General features: G+C 44.8%; 1 protein-coding gene across 1 annotated transcript in view; it reads right to left on the bottom strand.

Annotated features, from left to right (window-relative positions):
• The window catches only part of SNX10 (sorting nexin 10), a 38,067-nt gene extending 18,008 nt beyond the window's left edge, over positions 1-20,059 (bottom strand). The window contains exons 1-2 of the mRNA XM_037386235.1: positions 20,004-20,059; positions 2,744-2,799 (exon numbers count right to left, since the gene is read on the bottom strand). Of these exons, the coding sequence (XP_037242132.1) occupies positions 2,744-2,767 (24 nt within the window). The 5' untranslated portion in view covers positions 2,768-2,799; positions 20,004-20,059. The remainder of the gene's footprint in view (positions 1-2,743; positions 2,800-20,003) is intronic.
• Between the last annotated feature and the right edge of the window lie 2,655 nt (positions 20,060-22,714).

The following is a 22,714-nucleotide window of genomic DNA, read 5'->3' on the forward strand; positions in this document are numbered from 1 at the left end:
GTCAGCTCTGATTTGAAACACCAGGAGATTTCAGCAGAAGACTGGGTGTTTCTCTTCCCCACCCCCACCCCCCCGCTTTATTTACCAAAGAATACCGAGTTCAGAATGAAGCAAGATAGACATTAAGCAACTACAAAACAAAACCAAAAATGTACAGCCTTTCTCAAGATTTATGGTTACTTCCCCTATAAACATCTTGAATCCAGGAAGTGTTTATCCTGATTTCAGTTACATTTTCTGCTGCTCTGAAACGGTGGCATTCCACATGTAGGCTATCCCTTCTCTTTTGACCTTTAAGCTTTCTCCAGGATAAAAGACCCCACTGGGACAACAAAACTGATTTAATCAATGCAGCCTTAACTGCCCAGTATAGATGCAGATACACTGCCACGAAAGGTGCTTATGCCTCCCGGTCCCTATACAAGTAGGCTTGTAAAGGCTAATGTTCGCATATAGGCTACGTTACTGTCCAAGCAGATATAGGTGGCAGAATATTCCTCTGGGATATTGCTCTTGCATGTTCGATCCATCTTGCATTCACTGGTCACAAACTGTCACCAGATTACAGGACTTTTGGATAATATTTGCCTTTCTCTGCTTTATATACTCCCTTCCCTCCCCAACCTGCCATAAAAATTAGGATGCTCTCAATAGGCACGTCTGTCTTCAAGAATACACGGTTCACCTAGGGGAGGTGAGGCTGAGGTCTTCCTCCCACAGCCCACAAGAAGACTTAATTTCATCTTTTGTCAGGAGATCGCACTGCAGTCCAGCCACACAACTGGGACACGAAGCCCCAGGACAGCCAAGGCTGCAGGGACTTTTTGCTTTCATCAGCTGCAATCCTTACCAAGGTGTCTGCTTCCCCCCCTAGTTCTGCTTGGTTTTTGTTTTGGTTTGGTTTTTTTTCCAGAACTGCAGATCTAGTTATTATGCCACATTATATATTTTTTCTGTTTTTTTGGGGGGTGTGGGGGTGTTTTTCGTTTGGTTGGGGTTTTGTGTTGTGTTTTGTTGGGATTTTTTTTTGGGGGGGTGGGGGGGGGTGAGTTGTTTTGTTTCTTTTTAATTGAGGGGCACAATACGTGCATATCTATCATGCATTCAAGAATGGTATGTGTCCTGTAACACTGAAGTGTAACAATTCTCCCCAAATCAGAACTTGCTGCTGACAGTTCAAAGTGTCCAAGCTTGGTCATGGAGGCTTATTGCACCAGGAACAGTATAGGCTCAACAGAAAGCTACTGGAAGAAGCGTTACATCCATTTATTCCTTCTCCCTGGAACCTGCTAAAATCATAAGTAAAACATTTCCGACCTAAACTACCAGTGCTATAGCTCTGACATGGATCCCAGCAGCCATGCTGGGCCAAGCATCCTCATGAAGAGCTTCAAATCTGCCCCCAAAGCAGTCGTAACTACTACAAAAAGCAGCCATACCTACTTAAGAAGCAGGAATCAGCAGAGCAGCTTTCCTGGCGAGATGTAACTTTAAATATCTCGCTAAACCAGCCAGTTTAGGCATGGCACTGGTGGCATTTCACCGCCCTGTCCTCAAGGCCTGGAGCAGTCCAGGTACTTAGGGTCACACAAATGCAGAATGGCTAAAGTGACCCCCAAGCCTGGTTTACGTCCCCTTCCCCATGGTTACAGTCCTATGCAAAAGCACGAGTGCTGACAGCAGAGGCAACAGGCAGCACCGAGGTCATGTAGACACAAGCACTGAAAACTGAAGTATTCCCATTTGGATTTGTCTCAAAAGGAAGACTACACCACCAAAGGAGCTGAAGCGAACACAAGAAGTCTTTTTCTGCACAACGCAATGGGTTGCTCAGAGACAAGGATAAGCCAGAAGCTCTACTACATCAAATTTGACCATAAAAATCATGTTTCTGAGAAGCCTCTTCTTAAAATTTTCCTATTAGGAAAATAGGAAAATAGGAAATCTGACATGGAAACATTTATTTTTAATACCGGGGGGGGGGAAATCTACCACATGGAAGAGGAGTAAAAATAATCTCACATTGGATGATTATTTGCATTAATCATTCCAGCTGCATTTTAATTCAAATCTCTGTGCTCAGGACTGTATCAGGTGATAACCTCGTGCTCCATGATGCCACTGTTACACATCTGATTAGTCAACAACTCCCAGAGAGCCATTTTCCACAAAGCTTCCAAGAAAAATAGGTTCCCATCAGGTTGCCTATTAGTAAAAGAATCAACTGCAAAGGACATGGGGCTTTTCACACTGGAAGCGTTGGCATTTTCACTCCCTGTGTGCTGAGCAGTAAGGCTGATAAGAGACTAACAGCTGAGACAAAATAATTTGTTGAAGCTTTTAGTGGTCATCGGGACCGAGTGAAAGAAAGCGTGCACGTGTGATTCTTGTGGTCCATGCATCTGGTAATCAGAGCTCAGACCTAGCCCCCAAAAGAATACCTGAAGACTGATGGAGAGAAGACTAAAATCCAAGTCCTTCCCTCCTGTGTCAGTGTCTGAGCCCCTTATGCACAGAGTCAACGACTCTCCTCCTCTCTGATCCAATGAATATTTGATTCTCTCTGCTACCAAACTGTAACAGAAAGAACTGGTACTGCATCACTCCAGAATATTCTGTAGCCTGGCAATTAGAAGCATGAAAAGCATAACCAATCCTTCCTGGTTCACGCAGCCCTTTATGAGATTCAACCCACAACAACTAGACTAGAATCCTTTTTTATTAGGGCTCATATGTCACTTACTTGCTTTTCGTGTTTTGGTGTCATCTTCACTGGTTTGTATTAAAATAAAAATCAACCTAAAAAAACACAAAAAAGACATCAGATTAGCATTTAGTAATTACTTGAAGGTCATTATCACTTTTTCTAGACATTAGATGGTGGAAAGATCCAGGGTCAACAACATCTTTACCAAAACATGTGTCTGCATTAAGTATACCTAAAAATTCATTCATTTAAAAAATTTCCCATTTCAGAAGCACTGGTTTAGTCCCCTTCAACGGGTATTTGTCATACATGACAGTCCAGTGATGCCTATCCATCTCTGGAAGTCAGCGCTTTTCTTCATTGCTCCAAGAGCCGCCCCAGGGCTCACCCTCGCACCCCCCTGCCAACAGCCCCCACACCGCCAGCACCCCCAGTGCACCCCACACGTGCTGCCGGCCCCTTGCACCCAAGCACGGCTCTGCACGACTGCGGCTGAGGTTCAGAAACACTAAAACACCTGAGTCAGCAGAATCAAAAGCGCCTCTCAGCTGCCTCTCTGAAAGGGAGATAAGCAGAGACAATCTGTTTGGATCCTGCAGGATTGCTAGAACTCAGGCTAAATCTCACGGCGTCTGTGGGTTTAAACCCTTCATGTAGGGAAGTACGTAATTAGACCAAATAAAAAAAAAATCATTAACTTGTATTTTTAATCTACTCTTTCACTGGAAATGCAATAAATGTTTGCAGTCCTGTAAACCACCCAGTTTGCTCAGGACAGGTATCCGCACAGCGGAAGCGAGGCAGCTTTATTCACTTGCTTGCTTACACCCCCCCCACCTGCCCAAATCAACTGCCACAGGAAAAGGATCTGCAATTTGCATTTCCCCTTTACCTCTCCCAGGTGCCATTAGCCACTGCCAGCTGACACCTACACTGACCCCCCAGCTACAAAAACATCCTAGTGCCTCCTCAGCTGTTCAAAGTCATCCTCTTCTCTCCAACCAGAGGGGATGCGAGTGCAGCTCCCTACACTGGCACCGTGGTCAGGATGAATGCCACCGAGCAGGAGCAGCTGAGTGAAATCTTCCCACACATCCCTCCAGGCAGGTACCTTGCCCCTGGAAAAGGTGAATTTATGGCTTAGGCAATAGCAGCTGTTGTCAGCCAGCTGGAAAACAGTTAGTACGTGGCTAGGGAAGGCACATGGCTATATTTTTGAAGGTGCTTTGCAAAGGTTCAACAATACAGAGCTTGGAGCTGCTCTTGTTATTATACAACTATATATTTTGGTCAAGCCTGGACACCCCACTTCTGCCCAATGCCTCTTACAAATACACCTAACTTTCATGACACGATTCCACCTGTTTTCATAAAACAGAGCACACAGATAAGCACACGTATATTTCTTTAACCAGGAAATTATTTCAGAACAAACACTTCTTTGCCAAATTTCTACAGGATCAATTATATCAAAATAGGATATTCTGTCTCCAAATACAAATGCCTGTATGCAGGACTTAGATATCCTCATGGTGCCATCAGCATGGTTCCCATCTCCATAAAGGTACAACCACCATTTCACTTCTGCAGCTAGGATGGTGCTGATAAAAGCACAAAGGAATGTTGAAAACACACTCCCAATAAATTTTCTTTTTTTACTCGACGTATTTATGCCTAACTGGCATATACGCTCCAGGCTGAAGGCGTAGAAGAGCACTTGGACACTTTGTGCCGCACAGGCTCAGCGGTGCCAAGCAGCTCTGCAAGGCAGGGGCAACAATTTGGTTCATCAGCTACAGCTGCTGTTAATATGGAAGTATGTTAGGAGCTTTCCTTTTGGTGGAGATACGTGGTTTTTACATCTCAGGAGAGAAGAGCGCAAGCCCACACCACCAAAACCCCCACACGGCTCAGGCTGTTAAGACGAAGATTCTGTCTGCTGTCTCTCCCCACGGGCGCAGCTGCAAACCTATATAGTTCTGGGTTGGGCTCCCCCCCCCACACACCCTTTCTGCTCTGATTGAATGTGTTGTTGAATTGCCATTTTTTTCAAAAAACACATTTTTGTTTCCAGTTATACATCTTTACTCTATCAGATTCTGCAGCCTCTTTCTCTCCTGTCTCTTAACTGTTTTGAGTAAGAAATTTGAGTAAGCCAGCCCAAAATGTCTCATTCCTGACGCTGTTAGTGAATGACAGGGCTGAAATAACACATTTCATTTTGTCACCTGTTTTTCTAATGACCAAGTTCTGTGCTGGTGCAGGTTAGAACGAACAGTTTAAACTCCAAACAGCCATCACATTTTTAAATATTTTATGCCTAAAGTTAATATTTCAGTACCAAAACCCTTCCTAAAATATTTAAAATACATCATTTTTTCATCAAGTAATTTGAAGAAATAATAAAATAAGAGGATGAATGCCTCCCAAAGCTGCCTTTTCCACCAGCATTAAACCTGAGGTCACCCCAGCCACGCTGCAGCCACTTGCAAACATACTGAATGCAGTATTCTGACTGGTAGCAAGACACATATTTTGGGACTTTTAACACATGCAGAAGCTACAGCTCAACTATCTGCTTAAGAACGTATCTTTTTATCTTTAGAAAAACCCTACCCAAAATACCAGTGACAGAGAGAAGCAGGCTTCAGAAGGCAAACAGAAGGTTGCTGGTCCTTTTACTAATTAAAAAAAAAAAAAAAAAAAAAAAAAAAATCAACTGAAATGAACCAGTGCTGGGAAAAAGAATCAAAAAAGGTAGTGGTAGATCTGTAGTTTTTAGAAAATAATTTCTGCTGTGACTGGGGAAAAAAACCCATTGCTTTAAGTAAGTTCACATTCTGCTTCTGATCTATTATGAGTCTGAAGGTGCTTTTTTTAAATTAGTTTCATATACTTAATATAACACCAGCTCCTTGCAGCACGTATTTTTGATCTTATTAATTGCGTAACGAACAAAACCACCAGGGAACAACCACCACCCAAAAGCAAAAAGATTACATAGGATGACTTGTCACACTTATTGTAGCCTTAAAAAAAAAAAAAGGGGGGGGGGGGGGGGAAACACACACACACACCCCCAACCCAAGTACTGCAGTGCTTTTCCTAGGGATAACAGATAAACTGCAGTGCTGCTTTTAAAGAGAATAGATAAATACTACAAAGTATTATATTTTATTTCCTATTTTACAATTGATTTTATATTTCAAAATCTAAACTAAAACCGATTATTTAGTATTTCTAGGGGAATACCATTTTATCATGTAAGTGGATTGCTCTTAATGGAAGTAACTTCCCTACAATCCCAAACTAAAAGATGAAAATTCAAGCAATACCACAGACAAAAACCATGACAACTTGATATTAGAACAGCGCCAAAAAAAAAAAAATGTGAGCCCTCCCAGCTGCCTCACTAGTTCTGTGTTTAGTTGCACTGAAATTTCATGATTTCACCCACTGCTGGCCAGTGGCCACTGTAACGTTCTTGTCTGCGCCGGGAGCGCCTGCAGTTTCCATGCGGCCAGTGCTTCCCCTCCAGCAACAAACGTTGATCTTCAGCTCAAGAATTATCCATCCACCCACCTCTGGGTATTTCTAAATGCGTAACTAAACGACCACCTTCAAGCTTTGATGAGGAAGAGTGATTTATTTGTAGACCCTGGGGATGATTGAAAGTCCCATCGAGCCACAAGACCAGTCCTCAGCCACACTTTCAAGGTTGTTCCCATCACCAGTATCAAATGAAACTTTCGTTCAGGGCTTCAATGTGACTGAGAGAGAGCGCGCCCACAATTAAACCTCTAAAGACCTTCCCTGCATTTTCTGTTTTGCTTACATTAACATTCATTAAAAAAAAAAAAAAGTCATAAGAATTTTAATCTACAGCCTGTAGAAAGTTCAGCTGCATCTGTACGTGCAGTTCACGATCACAGAAGATGCCTGCGTGCACTCAACGACACTGTGCTCCCAAAAGGCAAGTCATCCATACGGATCTGTAAGGAAAATACATGTGCTGGGGGTGATGGTGGGAGGGGGAGGGTATGAAGGACAGAGCTGTAATAAAAGAAGATGCTAGCTCTGGAAAGTTCAAAAAAAAAAAAAAAGACTATAATAAACTCAATCCCATGCTAAAACTAAAGTAGTACTTAAATTCAGGATAGGAGAATGTTTCTTGAGGTGTGTTTATTTTATTTGCAGAAGCGTCATGTTCTCTGAAAGGTCAGTCACCGGCAGGGAGAGTCACTGCTGGGGAAAGAGCATCTCCTCAACTGCTGCACAGAGCAGAGGACCTGAAGGGTGCCTGCTCCGCTGCTGTTGCAAGGGAGTAGGAGATGGAGAAGCGTGAGATGGAGGAGCTAAATCCCCACTTAGTACTAATTCATAGCTAGTCAGAAACACAGATGAAATCTTAGAGGCTTCAGATGAAAGGATAACAAGGGGAAGAAAGCAATATTAACTTGTTTATGGAACAAAACTGCCTGGGTCATAAGGCCAGCCATACTGCATCTATCAATGGAAAGGTCCATCTAATCCAACAGTGACTTAAATCATGACTTGTACTGGGAGCCCAGTGTATGAAAACCAAGTAAAATTTTGAGTGCTTATATTCCCCAGTTTTATTTTAAGAAAAGTAATGTGAAAACTACAAATAGGTATATAGTGAAAACTATAAATACATTTACACACATAAAATGTACCGTTCTGTAACACCAAACTGACCACTTCATAGCATAGCCTGGCATTTGCAGGAATCAGGTACATGGCCATCACAGAGCTACTGCTCCTGTTGATGGGAAACGTCTTATTCAAATGCTTCTCCCTGAGCGGGGACTTTCAGTTAATCCAGAGTAACTCACCCTCAGTGTCAGTCGACGCCTTCTACTTCACCAGGTCCAGTTTAACACCTGGGGTCAACCCGAGTGTGCTCATCACAGGAGTCCTGAGTTCCCTTCAGCCCTTCACTGTCCAGGTGAGGACTGTAACTCCAGACTGTGCAGACCACAAAGCATCCTTCCTTCTTTCTTCCACCCTGCCGCTTATGCGCCTCACCCTCAAGCAAATCACTAAGGGTTTGTTCATCAGAAGTGAAATGAATATGAAAGACATCAGCATTTTCACCTAAACTCTGCACAGCAGAGATCAATAAAATAAAGCACCCCTTGAGCACACCCATCTCACTCGTCAGGCTCAGGGTACCCATTTCATCAGGGTTGTCATTACAGTGGCAGCAGAGCCGCTTCGTTGCTGAGCAGGAAACAAGCACGCTGTCTAAAAATGCTTTTAAAAGAACAAGAGCTTTCCAAACCCCCTAAGAGAATTCACGCACCTTCCCTCCAACCACAACACTACGTAGAAACGCACTGCCGATAGTCATGCCTTTGCAGTGGTACTTGAAATTCTGACTTCTGGCCGCCACTGCCATGATGCTGCGTTAACTACTCTTTTCGGACACGATTCCACTCCATTTGGTTGCTAAATGCTTGCTTGTGGCCACCAGGTACAAGACAGCTCCTCTTTAAACACTACATTATCATTTCTCCCTGATCATCTCTTCCCTTGTGCTGCAATCTTTCTAGCTATTAAGACCCACTTGGCGAAGAGAACGAATTCAGTTTATTTGAAAAAAACTACCAAAGAAAATTTAATTCATTTCTGAGGAACCTGAGAATTGGAGTTAATCAAACATACGACAGATTTACCGCTCCCCTCCAAAATAAGTAAAGTTACGTGGATTACGGTGTCAGGTATGGGTCACAGATTTCCAGTCACAGTGGTATTACACCACACTTTGAATTTCCTCAAGTCGATACCGTATTGCTGGACAGCAGCATGACTCACATGCCAAGCCTCTCTGAAGCCTCTAAAAGCTTCAACAAGGAAGAAGTACTAAGAAATCTGTTCATTGTAAGAAAGATCAGATGTTTCTTTGCCCTTTCCCCCCCCGCCCTCTCTAATTTTGGCAGCCTCAAATTGCAGACGTATGCTCAGCCAAAGGACTTCATGTATACTCTGCAGTTGTGGTGGGTTGCTGACCCCAAAGCAACTATTACTTTGGTTTTCTCACATTAGAAAATACCAGTAATGCTCACACTGGCAGCCTGGGCTCTTAGGCAATGGCTAGAGAATGGTATTTGTGGGTCAAGATACCGAAAGAACAGTATGTGCCATCTTCATCACAGTAATTATTTATGACTCGGGGCTGATGCTTGCTGCAGCTTCTGCAGCCAACCTGGGGACCACTCAAAACACTTCCGCAGCTCTGGCTCCTGTGTTCTCCAGGCAGCCTGTCAAGCTGGTCTGCCACGTGAGCCTGCCTTTGCTACTCTTTCCAAATATCACAGTGCATAATAAGTAGCTTAAACTACACTGAATGATTTTGTAGTGTACATAATTGCAGGTTTTGCTGCTAGGGCATTTTCAGAAGGCCAACAAAGAGATAAGGCAGTCTTTGAAGGGAAGCAGTGGTGACCTCTAAGGTAAAGTCCCAGTAAGATGTTTGCCCCAGAAGAGTTTTGAAATCCTTTGAACTAGGGGAAACCAGTTTCAGAAGAAGCAGCAACACTGGCGATCTGGCAAATTCAATCATCTTTCAACTACAGCCATACTCAACGTGGAAAACACTGGAGAGGCACTAGACTTCTCACCAGTACTGACATAAATAGGGCATACCACAGGCAATAAAGCTACCTTTGAAAACAAAGGGAAAGCAGCAAGTAATTTCCAGACTAAAACCACTTGCTGACATAGCACCCAAGTACTTTCCAAGTCAAAGTTGTGTTCGGTTACAAAACTGATGAGTGAAAACATACGTGTTGTGCACATACAAACCACACATATTAGATACACCAGGGAGAACTAGCAATATAAAAGTCATCCACAGACAGATAAGCCACTCCTAGATATTTTTGTATGATGCCAGTTACAAACAACACATCAGACAGCTGATACTTTTACGAGCTGGATTACAAACCAAAAAGAAGGGATTTGTAAATAGAGACTAAAGTATCAGCATTTCCAAACACTGGTTAAAATCCTAAGAAAAATCTTAAATGCTTATGTTTTTCTTTCTTCCAAAGCTTCCATGTTTCTTATGGGATTTAAATATGTCATTGCATTAAATCAGATTGCCACCAAAATATTAACTTCCCCGAGATAGCTCTTTGTAATACCTAATTTTTACTTATCACAGGAAAAGACGGGTTGATGGAAGCTGTATCTCTGCTGCTGAGTAAGCAGAGCAAAAGCCAGCAAATGCCGTGCAGTCTTATTGCAACATTTCTCTCTCAGTCTCTCAAGTGCAGAGGCTGACATCACCTGACCCGTTCCTTCCTGACTCACCCCTGGAACACTGACAAATTTCTGGCACATGAGATTCAAAAATTTTTTTTTTTTTTGCTGATTTCAAACTCTTAATTTATGATATGATTTTTCTCTGCTGCTTGAATTGCTGTTACTTAGCACTGCATCACTACATGTTTTAGCTTGGCTTTCTTCCTGCTGCGGATTTCCTTATTCTACCCAACCAGCTATTTTTGTGACGTGCCAGCTGGTCCCATCCAGGAAGTGCTTGGTCTTGCCCCCAGAGAGGAAAGTGAAGCAAAAGCGGTAGTTTTGACTGTAACCACCGAATTCTAAGTCTCAGTCTCATGATGTGCATCTGGGGAGATGGCTGGGAAAGACCTAGCACAGATGCAGTCAAAACTGACGTGAACAGTTCAGTAGTAACGTCCCGAGACAGATCGGTCCTGAGCAGTCTCTGTAACTGCAGCTCAAACCAGCGGGGAAGCCAGGAAATACTGCAGTCAATGCAGCATGCTCGCTCAGCATTTTGGGCAACTCTGTTCAAAATGCTGCGTTTCTTGGGACTTTTAAGTCAACCAAGCCCAAGAGGGATCGTTACAACGGTCCAGCTGGATCAGATACCCAGTCTCTCACACAACAGCAATTCACTCTTCGGGCTCTCTTCCCCTGGAGGATGCATCAGATTGCCCATCGTTACCGCAGGGTCTTACTGGCATTGCATCTGCGTAGCTGCATCCATATATTGCACTAGTTTATGAGCTGGATCGATCAACAGTTAAATTAACCATTTAAGATTGCATTAGCAGCAAATTCAACTGGGCAGCTTGCTTGTTCAACGGGTTTTGTTCTCTTTCTAAGCCAGCCTGTGCCAGTGGCATGAAAACAGTATTTTGGAAGTAAACAGCTTCTAAATAGTGTTACTCATTACTAAAGCAGGTAATTCAGAGGAGCGGAACAGCATTTTGCAGGAGGAACTTTTCATGAGACTGACCCACAAGAAAATCAGGCTGCAAATCAGTGATTTATCCATATCCTCGGATTTTCTGCTTCTCATTTCTTTAGTGCCTACTAAACGTTAAGATGTGATTTGGGTTACTTTCACCCCAGTTACGGACCCCACTGCTACACCATGACTTTGCAAGACTGGCATCAACCCTCCGCCAACTCTCAGCACAGGAGGCAGATTTCTGGTACAGAAAACTCCTCTCAGAAGTTGTGAGAGGACAGCAGGAGACACAACAAACGGAGAAACAGGAGGAAGAGAAGAAAGGCAGTGCTTGGGTTTGACTGCTCTGCCATCGCAGCCGAGTCAACGGAGTCACCGGCCAGCCTAGAACAAACACTGGCACAAGGTCAAGCAGCAAGAGGAGCAAAGGTAAACAGGACAAATACGGCCCCTGGTGCCCAAACCCACGTGATACTTTTCCAACAACAAATTCAAGTAGACCATTAAGTGGTCTGAAGGATTTTTTCTGCCTTCAGCAGGAGGAAAGACTTCCTACTTGCAGAGCAGGTGCTGCTTAAATGAGCAGAAGGCACATGTTTACATTCATTTTAAACCTGGTCAGTTCAGCCTGTATTCCAAGCCTGTGGGAAAATAATGGAACAAGAAGAAACTGGTTTAGGTTTGTGTCATTTAAATAAGGCTTATGCCAGGTCCACTTAAATGTATTTACTTCAGGCCAAAACCAGTACAATCCATTCTTAAGACAGAACAAGTGTCAATTTATGTAATCACACCTTTCGCTAAACCACTTGCAACCTACACATTATGTATGGACATATTAGAAACCCTGCTTTGTGGTCGTACAGGCAAATCTGCAATAAACATCTATCATGTGGCTGATGGGACCGGACAACCACCAAGAGATCCTCTCCAGCTCCACCGTTTTGCAGAAACGGTGTTGTGGGGGATGATGACTTTTCAGTCCAAGGCTACACATGCATCTCAGAACAAAAGAAATCTCAGAAGAGTCAAGGCAACTTGGTGAAACAAACGGCCCAGAGGAGGTGGGAGGAGAAGGTACCAGTTACCGCACATCCTCCGTGGCTGGAAGCCCATAAAGAAAAGCCTCGCCACAGGTATCCAGCCTACTCGGTCACTGCCAGTAACTCTTCTGCAGAACTGATGCAAACGGGTCACCATGGCCAACAGATGTGGAAATAACCATTACTGACAATGCATTCTGCTTTATAGGCAAGTTTCAAATCCTGCAGCACTTTATATACAGGCAAGTGCTTTACATACTTGGAAAGCACTCTATAAGGATAGTGCTGTCCTCGACAGGTTCCGTTTTATTGATCTAGCAGGAGAACAGGAAGAAGAATGGTCGTCATCAAGCCTTAAAACAACACAACCTTTGCAACTGTAAGAGCTAGCTATTAACTGACTGCATTGCAATTCTGCAAATGCAGAATTTCATTTGCATTAAAGAGAGAAGGCGGCAATTCAAGGTTTGCAAGTCATCTGGTTTAGCTCAGCTTATGGCGAAAAGACGGCACTCCTTAGAATTAAGCTTTGCCAGAAATAGAGTGAAGGGGTAATCATATACACCGAACCCAATCATCATTTCTCACACTGCCGACAGACTTTTATTTCAGTTGTCCACCACAAGCCAATTACCAGTCAAGGTCAGAATGATAGAAGCTCTAGTCATCCTCAGGTGGCCAAAATAATTCCGCAGTGTTCGGAAACACGCTAGTGCTTGTTGCTGCCACAGTCTGAGTATAGGCAAGACAGTGCTATAAGGAGAGATGGTGCCTCGTGTGAGAGATTAGAAGTATACTTTAAAGTATTTCAGAGGCTGTATATCCCACAGCCGTATTTTTTTGACCAAACATATTACTCTGATAAAAGATATTTAATGCGCGAAACTTGCCTTGGACAAAGAGATCTGTAGCTCTGGAGAGCCTGGAGAATATGGAAGAATCCTTCTGGAAAAAATCATTGCTTATGCACATATGCTATAATACAGCATATTAATATTATTTTTTCACACCTTTTATTTAAACTCGAATATGTAATGGCAAAAAAGAACGCAAAATCTGTCTGTGGACTGAAGCCTAAAGACTGCCTTTATGTTTTCTTAAAGGCAGTCAGTCCACAGTACTCCAAATATTCTTTACAGCTATCTTGCATGAGTTACAAGGTTCGGCGCATGTACTGAAGGGTAGTTTTCCCAATGAGAAAGCCAAGATGCTTTTTCTTTGCAAGCTGATCTCAGCTATTAGCACCTACTTACCAGGGTCCGCATTAAACCCCGGTTATTCTGCTGTGAAAAGCTCACCAAAAAGACCTCAGCTGCCAGAGGAACTTGCAACTCTACTCTAAGATTTAGCCTTGGACTACACACCCAATGTAGACATCCTTTTCCTGGCCAGCAAGTCAAACAGATCTTCCTTCCAAATCTACCTGCGATGATGAGTGAAACAGCAGTCAGAAAGCTTTGCTGTGGACAAGCAGTTTAGGAGGGCTTCACTTCTGCACAAGTATTTATGAGTGTCAAACAGTACTTCCTAAAATCCCCAAAGGGGTATTTCGGCTATAAAACTTCTCTCATTCTTGGATCTTACTGCCCAAACCCAATTTCGTGGTCTGGCAGCTGGAGAGACTGTTGAAGCCAGCCACCTGGCTGACTTCCCCACCGTGTTCAGAGCAATCCCCACCTTCAGCTGCCTGGAGAGGGGGAAACAAGAGGCTTTAGCTCATCTGGAACGAGTGATGCGCCTTACTGTCTCCCCAGCAATTCTGTTGACTCAGCGCCACGCGGTCATACCGCAATCGGTCTTCACCATGACCAGACAGACATAACATGCAACACAGCCATCGATTCTCGGGGAGCAGACCAACCGGTGTCACAGCCATTAAACACCAGTCTCGTTATTTCGTATGTCTGAAGACACGTGAGGGTATCTGGGCTGTGCTCCTCTATGCCATGACAGACGAGGCTATGCCATTTAGATCACACCAATGTGATCAAAGCAAGCATGATCACAATGACAGGACGTGCTGACGTGACCATGCTTATACACGTGAACACCTGGCACATCATAGGCTCTGGCATTATCAAAATGCTCTCCAGCACCAAGGACTCGCAGCTATTTACCCTTCTCCCTCTAACCATTCCCAATAGTCCCCTTACCACCTTGCCTTTTCATGCCCTCGTTAGTGGAAACACATTTCTTCTGGGAACAGGCATGTCGCTCCTGGGAAAACAAAGCCTTCCCCTCTGGGAAGACAGCTGAAGAGCTCATTAAAACAGGTACCAACCTTATGACTAATTTAAAACCACACATCCCCATTATGCAATTAAAATGAAGGCTATTAGAAGGCACAACGTTATAACCCGGTGACTGTTGCTGTACACACGGAGCAAGGTAGGCGAGCAGTTTGGGCTTCCCTAAGGGAAAGGAGGGACAGGAACTTGCAGGATGTGTTGGCAGCACACACGCAGAGGTCAGCGTGTATTACTGTCAACTCCATAGTGAAACACATGCTTTGCTACAGGACTAAAATACCTGTTTTGCTTTAAAAGTAGTTTACCTGCGAGTGAGTGCATCCTCCTAGACAACTCCGGTAGTGAAGAAGGGGAGAGGAAGAAGTAATTTTCTAAAGCCACAAATCCTTTAAATACCACAAAACAGAAAATCCTTCCTACCACAAAAAAAAAAAAAAAAAGCAGGCATGGCAAGTAAATTGCGTTCTCTCTTTATGCACAAGAGTGACTGGAGAGAAGATCCGTAACAAAATCATTGTGGGTTTACTTGTTCTCAAACAAATGAAACTCATCGGTATGCATCCCGCTAAACGAGACTGGCCATCTGTAACCCCAGCCACATGAAGAGGCCGGAGCAAAAAGAAACTCCTTTCAAATTGATCAAGTCCTTCCTTTTGGACATGCTCAGTTGTAAAGGTTTTTGCAAGGTTCACATCTATTGATGAATTTATCTGCCATACTGGGAAATATTTTGAAATAACTTATGCTGAGGTACCAGTGAGACAGCGTGCAGCGCTGGTGTGCAGAGCCCCTGAGCAACACCTGCACGGCGCTAATCCCAAGATACACCCTGTGTAACTGCAGGCTATCAGCAAAACAGAAGAAAACAAGGATGTAGATTGTGTATTATTTGCGTGACTGTCCTCTAAGCACTGAAGGAGGGAGTGTAGCAGGGAGTGGGTACCAGGCCAGCAAAGAGGCTGGAGACAGCGTGGGCTACCAGCTCCTTCAGTGCACACTCTGTGGAAAACATGCCCAGCCGTGTCCAAAAGGAAACTAGTTTCTGGGACCAGAAGCCATGAGGCTTTTTTAGGATTCTATGAAGACATATCACTAAACAGACCTCGAGAAGAGAAGTCCTCCATGTTGGAAGAGGATCACTGGAGCACCACTGTGGGAAACGCAGGGCTATTTGCGATTACGTTATTGGATTGTGTTCCATTAAATGTCCCACTGATCCCGCTGCTCTGCAGACATCAGGACAAGTAGGATTCCGATAGCTGAACAGAAATGTTCAGTGTCTTTGTGGATGCTCACCAGGTGTCCTACTTACTCTTCAGCTGCTGCCAAAGAAGAGGGTGGATCAGCTGTAGGTCACCAGTCAGGATGCCAGCCTCATACAGGTGTCTTGAGTCCTCTTGGAGAACCCTCATGAAAGGCCCCAGCTACCCACACCCAAGCAGCAGAGCCATGACCAAGCTGACGGACACTGCACAGGCAGCACTCTGTCGCTACCTGCAGTGCCCAGGAGACCCCACTCCATCCGCAGCATCCCCCACCATGAGGGTCAGCCCGTGCCAGGGCTGTTGCAAGGGGTTTCAGCTCCAAGCTCTCTCTGCAGCCTCTCTGTTCTTGCCCTCCCCCAGATTTTAAAAGAACAGAGAGCTGTTGACCAAGGGTGTGATTGAGTTAGAGCTTCTGCTGACAAGGAGATCAGGATGGCAGGCTGCTTTCTGGGGGTGGAGGGACCATTCCTGCAGCCGCCAAAGCAACACAACAAGCTTTGAATTTTACTACCCTGTTCTTCAGTGTCTATATACATGCAAAACATGAATGTTTTGTAACCATATTGATTAATCAAGGATTCTTTCGGGTTGGTTGTTGGGTTTTTTTTTTTCTCCAAGCTGGGGAAGAATGCTTATGAAAGGTGTTTGTATTGTTAAGTACTGTGTAGAGATTTAGCAAGGAATGCTACAAAGATCCAGAGCCAAACACTACACACCATACTTGCATGTGTAGTTCCCTATAATTACGTAGCATGATTTGCTTCTCTATCCCAAGAGTTATCCTGCCAAGTAGTAAGGAAATTCTTGTAGGACACATAGCTGTGCTTTCCTCTATGTTTAGTATCAGAACAAAAATTTTGCCGAGTTATTTTTTTCAGATAATAAAAAGATGCAAAACGTTTAACAAGATGAAAGAAAAAAAAAATCAGAATACCCTAAATAAACCAGATTTCTTTTACTTCTCTGCTTACAAAAGCCAAAAGCTTATGCATACTAGATAACATATGCATGGAATGAAGATCCATGTGATACACTGTGGAGATATGACACACACAATTTGTCACGTTTCCTATCCTACCTACCTGCTCCCAGGAAGCAAGCAAAACCTCTAGCAGCCCGTGCTGCTAAGCAAACATTCACTACCCTTTTACTTTGGGATTTATTAGTGTGGGTTTTGCTGTTTTTAAAAGCCACAAAAACCCAACCGGCCTACCAGAGACATGTTTCCTTCTTTCATATGGAGAAATTACAAAATTGTGTGATAAAAGCAGAGAAAGCTTCAGTTGTCTGAAATGACGACAATTAGGAAAAGTACTGAGGAAAAATTGACTAAAATGGGGCCACCAGGCTGATTCGGCCCCTTTATGGTCAGAAGAGCCCAACCTCACCTGGATACCCTTCACAGCATCTTTCACTCCACAGGACCAGAGGACCAGCAGAAGGGCAGGGAGATGGGAACACCACACCGAAGCAAGTGCATTTGGTACCAGCGAATGCAGCCCCTTGGGCCAAATGCAACAGTGCTCTTTAGACAGGGGGAGCAAGGAGGGAAGCATCAAGGAAAGGTGCTCTAGGGCTGCTTAAGCAGGAACAGGATGCAGAAATCTTCAGAACAATGACTGCCACGACCCTTTCTGAATGGAAAAAACCTATTCTGTAAAAGACCCACGTGCAGCAGCAGCATAAGTTCTAAAAAATTCTGGGAACGTAGCTTTCGCCCTTATTGTGTTCCAGTCCTCATCTGTTTAGTGCTACTACCTGGCATCATTCACATTGCGGGGTCCTGGCTCGACGGTGACAGTCCAAGAGGTCACATCACATGCTTACCCAGTGCTGGCTTGATTTAATGCTCCACCTCCTCTTATGCCTGAGAATTACTCGGTCTGACCCAAATCCCCGGTGGTTTTTGCTCCGTACAGCACTGTGCTGGGGAAGGGAAGTCCCAGGATACTGGGAGCCTGCAGCACAGCAGGGCACCACTCATGTCCGACCCCAACACCGCAGCTACGCCAAAAGCATCGCAGTGCTACGGGCATGCAATGATCATACTATTAGCTTAAGCAGGTACACCAGGGGTGGTTAAAGGTGCTGCCTTGAGAACAGTTGCTCTTCAGGAGTTAACACAAAAAAGCATAGCTGAAAACAACTTCCAAGCGTATTGAAAGATGAAAGGGAGACACCTTGAAGGTTAAAGGCAACGTTTACCTAGCTCTGCCTGCAAGGCAGGGAACAAGGGCAAACCAGAAAACTGGAAGTCTGCTAAGATAGGATCTAGGCAATATTTCACAAAACACAGTAACACGCGAAGTGATGCTGTTCCAGCTTTCTACTGGGCTATCCCTGACTGACTGTACCATAAACATCCCTGACTGTCTGTACCACTAAAACCAAATCTTAATAAAACATTTTTAAAAATTGCACCATTCAATAAACCACTATCTTATTCAAATATAAGAACTCCTGCAGCAGATTCTATCACAAAACAGCTAATTTTAGGGAAGACTATCTGCAAGCTGGCAACTGCTGTTTTACAGTGGTAGAGAAGTACAAAACTTTAATTCCTGTAGCTCAGCTGATAACAGTTAATGGCATTTAAGTACAGAGACATAAATGAAATAGGAACCTTGAAACCAATATAACTTATAATGTATTTTCCACTTGCATGAACATTTGGAGGTACTTTACTAAACAACTACTTCTGTCTATGGTCAGAAATGGCATCATGTTTTCTAATTCTTAACTTCTCTGCTGGGACCTTTCTGTCTGCATTTGCATTGCTCCCACCATGGGGCCCAAGTAACTGAATGAGGTTTTTAGGTGCTAGTATCTTCTAATTAGACTATAGCATTGGAGAAAATATGTTGTTAGTACCTTGGCAGTAATATTTTCAGAACATTTTTCTCCTTTTTCTAAAAAAAAAACCCCCAACTTAAATATAACTACTTAGCAGATAAAACTTAGTATAATAAAGATGGTACTAAAAAGTATTTGTATGAACATAAGCATGGTGTACCAATGCAAGATCTTTACAATGAAATTCACTAAAAGGTAAATACTTCTTAGTTTCAATATAAAATATAAATTATAAACAAGAGACTTCTGAATTTCAAGCATTATAAATAATACCCTAGGCTGAAGTAGACATAAATATTATTTTCCTCTTGTACACAGAGAAAACATTGGTGTTTCCATTTTTCTAAGGGAATTTCAGTTTTGCATCATTCAGGAATTCCTGTTTTGCATCATCCAGGAAAGTTCTGCCTTGTGTTCCTTTTAGTTTCAGTTTTCCCTAGCAGCAATGGGAAGGCTGCATTCTCCTCACTTGAGCTATTTACTGTCAATGTGAGAAGCTGAGCAGGTAATGAAGACCCAAGCGCCCTTTTCCCTAGACGACGGGTGATGTGGGCACGTGCCTGGTGGGACCTTCAGAGCGGGTCGGACCGCCACCCTCAGCAGCTTGGCTCCACACCTCCACCTGCCTTCGCCTTCCTGCCACCGCTAGCAGGACTGGGCAACATTCCTCTCGCACAGCCCCATCCTCGGAGGGGCTGTGACAACACCCCGGTGCCCTGATCCGATGGTGACTGCACGTCTCTCCAGGGCAGCCCCAGCACGTGGGTGCGAGGCAGCAAGCCAACGTGGGCATCGCGGGCGTCGTGGGGGCTGTTCCCGCCTGCTGCTGCCTGACCCAGCCCGGGACTGGCCCAGAACCTGCCCGCAGCCCTTTGCTCCATCCGTTGGTTTGCTTCCATCGCCTGCTGCATTTTCATCGCCTTCCTTCATGTGCGCCTCAAAGCACTCAGGCCACTTATTTGAGTAACACACAGAATTTAAAGTTAATAACGAGACCGCCTCCTGACTAACAAAAAGGTACAACAAACACGGTGTATTTAACGCAAAATAATGTTGCTATATGATGTACATTATATACCTATATATTATTGTCCACAGTACGGCACATGCTTATATAACGCAGGCTAACACCACGATGTACACACACGCAGAGCCTTCGTGCTTCTACGGAAAGACCATAGCTGCCGAAGGTGATGGAGTCACTTCGGCAAAGCGGAAAGCGGCGGCACAAAGCAGGAGCGGTAACTCAACCGAGGCGTTACTGCGGGCGTTAATCATTACTACGCGCAGCCACTCGCACCGCCGTGCGGCACAGCGCGGCCCGACGGCAAGGATGAGGAGAATACACGCTCCCAAAGGCCAGGCGGAACCGAGCCCTTCGCAGCCGGCAGCTCCGCGGCGGCGCTGGCTGCTCGTACCCGGCCTTCCCGAGCCGCCGCCGCGCTAGTCTAACGCGCTCCGGTAGCGCCTCGCCGGCACCCGCGGACCGGAGGAGGACGGCGGCTCGCACCCCCGCGCCGGCGGCCGCACGCACACCGCCCGAGCAACCCCGCACGAGCCGCCGGGCCGGCGCCCCCCGGGATGCAGGCGGGGCTGCCGCCCACCGCGACGCATCGCCATCGCCGCCGCCCCACTCACCGCTCGCCGCCGCCGCGCACGGCCCGCCGCTCCCGCTGCCACCCATAGGCCCGCAGGCGCCGGCGCGTCACCAGCAGTGGGCGGGGCCGCACTCTCCAGCCCCGCCCCTGGCACCGCCCCCTGCACCGCCCCTACACCGCGCCCGCCCCGGCACCGCCCCCCGCACCGCCCCCGGCCCCGGGGCACTCGGTAGCGCGGGGGGGCGGCCCGGGTCTCGCTGCTGGGGGCAGGGGGGGCGGGGCGGGCCGGGCCGGGCCGGGCTCAGCCGGCGGCTGCGTCTTGTGTGAGCGCCGCGTCCGCCACCTGCATTCGGGAAACTGGGAGGTGCGGCGGGCGGCTCTCCTCGGCGCCAGCTGTTTTTAGGAGCCTTCTAGTTAAGGAGGGGGAAAAAAAAGGAAAAAGAGAGAAATAACGATTGATAAATTCAACTAATTATTATATATATGTATGTTTAAGAATGAATAAAACCCCTCCTGAAGGTTTATGTCCAGCTTTACTTGATATTTCTCAGGAACCCAAAATACTGTAATTTTTTTTGTTTCCTTACTGGTTTTCGTTGGGTTTTGGTTCTGGTTTCCTATTTTAGCTAAATCACGTCTTTGTTGTTAAAAGTTCCAAGAGGGATTTGAAATACATGATTAATGCTGTGTGCCCGCGCTCCGGGGTCCTCTTGGGAATGGCACAGTAAATGTTATGCCACATCCCTGGAACCTCAGATTCCTGGGGTTTGGAATCTGGCTTCTGAAAAGGAGCTGAACCAGCTCAGGGGTTATCAGTTCTGGCTGTTCTTGTGTGCTGAAATTGTCTTAAGAGGAATAAACAAAAGAGCCTTTGGAAATATCCACTAACGAGGGTGGAAGGGAAATGGTAAATTCTCTGTTATAACAAGAAGTAAGTTTCTGCTTCTGCTGCTGCTGCTGCTTCTGAAGAGCTTGATTGAACTTAACTTATATACTGATAAAGAATCACCAAATAATCCAAGCAACTTCTATTTTAAAAAGGAAAAATAATTTCAATGCTATTACACATATTTACTTCATTTCTAAATACTGAAAAGCCTAGAAGCTTTTCTTTTCTTAGTCTTTTTATGTAAATTGTGGGCTCATTTTTCCCCCAAGATATTAAAATGTGAAGGGATCTCTAGGATAAAATTCTGAAAGAAAATAATTGTCATTAATTGTATTGTGTGCCCCAAAACTTTCATCTGACGAGCTCTTAGGCAAAATACTACAGGGACAGGTAGAGAATAATATGAACAACTATTGATTCCTTGTAACAAAGTACAGAGAATTACAGGGCTGCTACATTAGGTGTCTACATCAGACTTTTTTTTTTCCCCAAATATTTGCCACTTTTGGTGATGGTGGTTCAACATCACTGGCAGGGAGATCCTGTGAGCGCAGATGGGGGCTCAAAACAGCTGCTGGCATTTGTCCTGTGGAAGCAATTTTGGTGGGAAGGTGGTGGAAACACCAAGGCTGGACATCGCCTTTTTGGCTGTTCCTGTCCGGTGCCGTGCTGAGCAGCCGTCGTGTCTGAGAAAGGATCCACAATGGCAGGCCGGCGTAGGAGAAGATGGGAGTGGAAAGGAAGAGTGAAGCTAACTGGCAATTAAGTAGCTCTCTGTGGGACTGCCAGTATAAACTCATTTCAGAAATCAGATTTTTGTTTTTATAATCTAGCATAATAAAAATTGTTATCAATGAGATCTGTGAATCTTAGTTATCTCTGCTCAATGTGAAACAGTGCAAACCTCTAAGCCACACAGTGTTGCCAGCAAAAAACCATAATTAGATACAGTTAAATTCAACAAACAGGCTGTACAGGCAGTGTTCTTAAATGAAAAAGGAAAGAACAATTACAACAGGGAACAAGTTTTTCTTTTGGAGAAGGTCTGTTCAAACTTCCAAACTGCTTATTTGTAGGATTTCAATCCTTAATTCGTTTACCAGACCTCTTTTGCTCTGTCCCACTTCAGTGTCATACTGAATTACCACCTTTCGTAAGGACACGGTGTGCAGGTATATTCCAGGAAAGAATGGAAATTGGAAGACATCAGACCTTACTAAGATGACTGTCTGCGGTGAGCAGCAGAATGTGAATGATGCTCCTACAGAAATTTTCTTCCTTCCTACTTTTACACGAAAGCGTACATCAAAAGGAACAGAGGCCAATCACCACAATATCCACATTTTCCGGTACAAGTGGAAGATCTGTCCCAGACCTCCTTGATGAATTTCCTCAAAAGAGTGGTTTTCTGTTTCTGGAGCCTAGTTTGGTCAATGCACCCAGTTTTTGCTAGCCTAGACAAAATTTTCCTAGTCTCAGTCATCTTCACTGGTGTTTTCCATTTCATGTTCTGCTCTCCATTTATTCACGGATGACGGGAACTGTATGCTCTAACTCTGTTTCCTTCTTCCTTTTGCCAGCAAACCAGACTCTCGGTTTGCCTTGAGCTATATAACGCTGCTCAGTGAGAGATCCAGAGGGACCTGTTGGTTACTGCTCAGAGCATCTACCACCAGACCTGCTGCAGGGGGAATAGCTGTCAGCTCAACAGCAAAATCCAGGATTATTGCCACTGCTAAATGATAAAATGTAAAATATGGCATCCTAGGAAAACAACCGAAAAAACTGAGGAAGCAGAAGAAAAACAGGGAGGGGAAAAAAGACCGAAGGACTGGAAAAAGGGGATTAATATCCTGAGGAAA

Source organism: Falco rusticolus, chromosome 4 (assembly GCF_015220075.1).
Source record: "Falco rusticolus isolate bFalRus1 chromosome 4, bFalRus1.pri, whole genome shotgun sequence".
Taxonomy (NCBI): domain Eukaryota; kingdom Metazoa; phylum Chordata; class Aves; order Falconiformes; family Falconidae; genus Falco; species Falco rusticolus.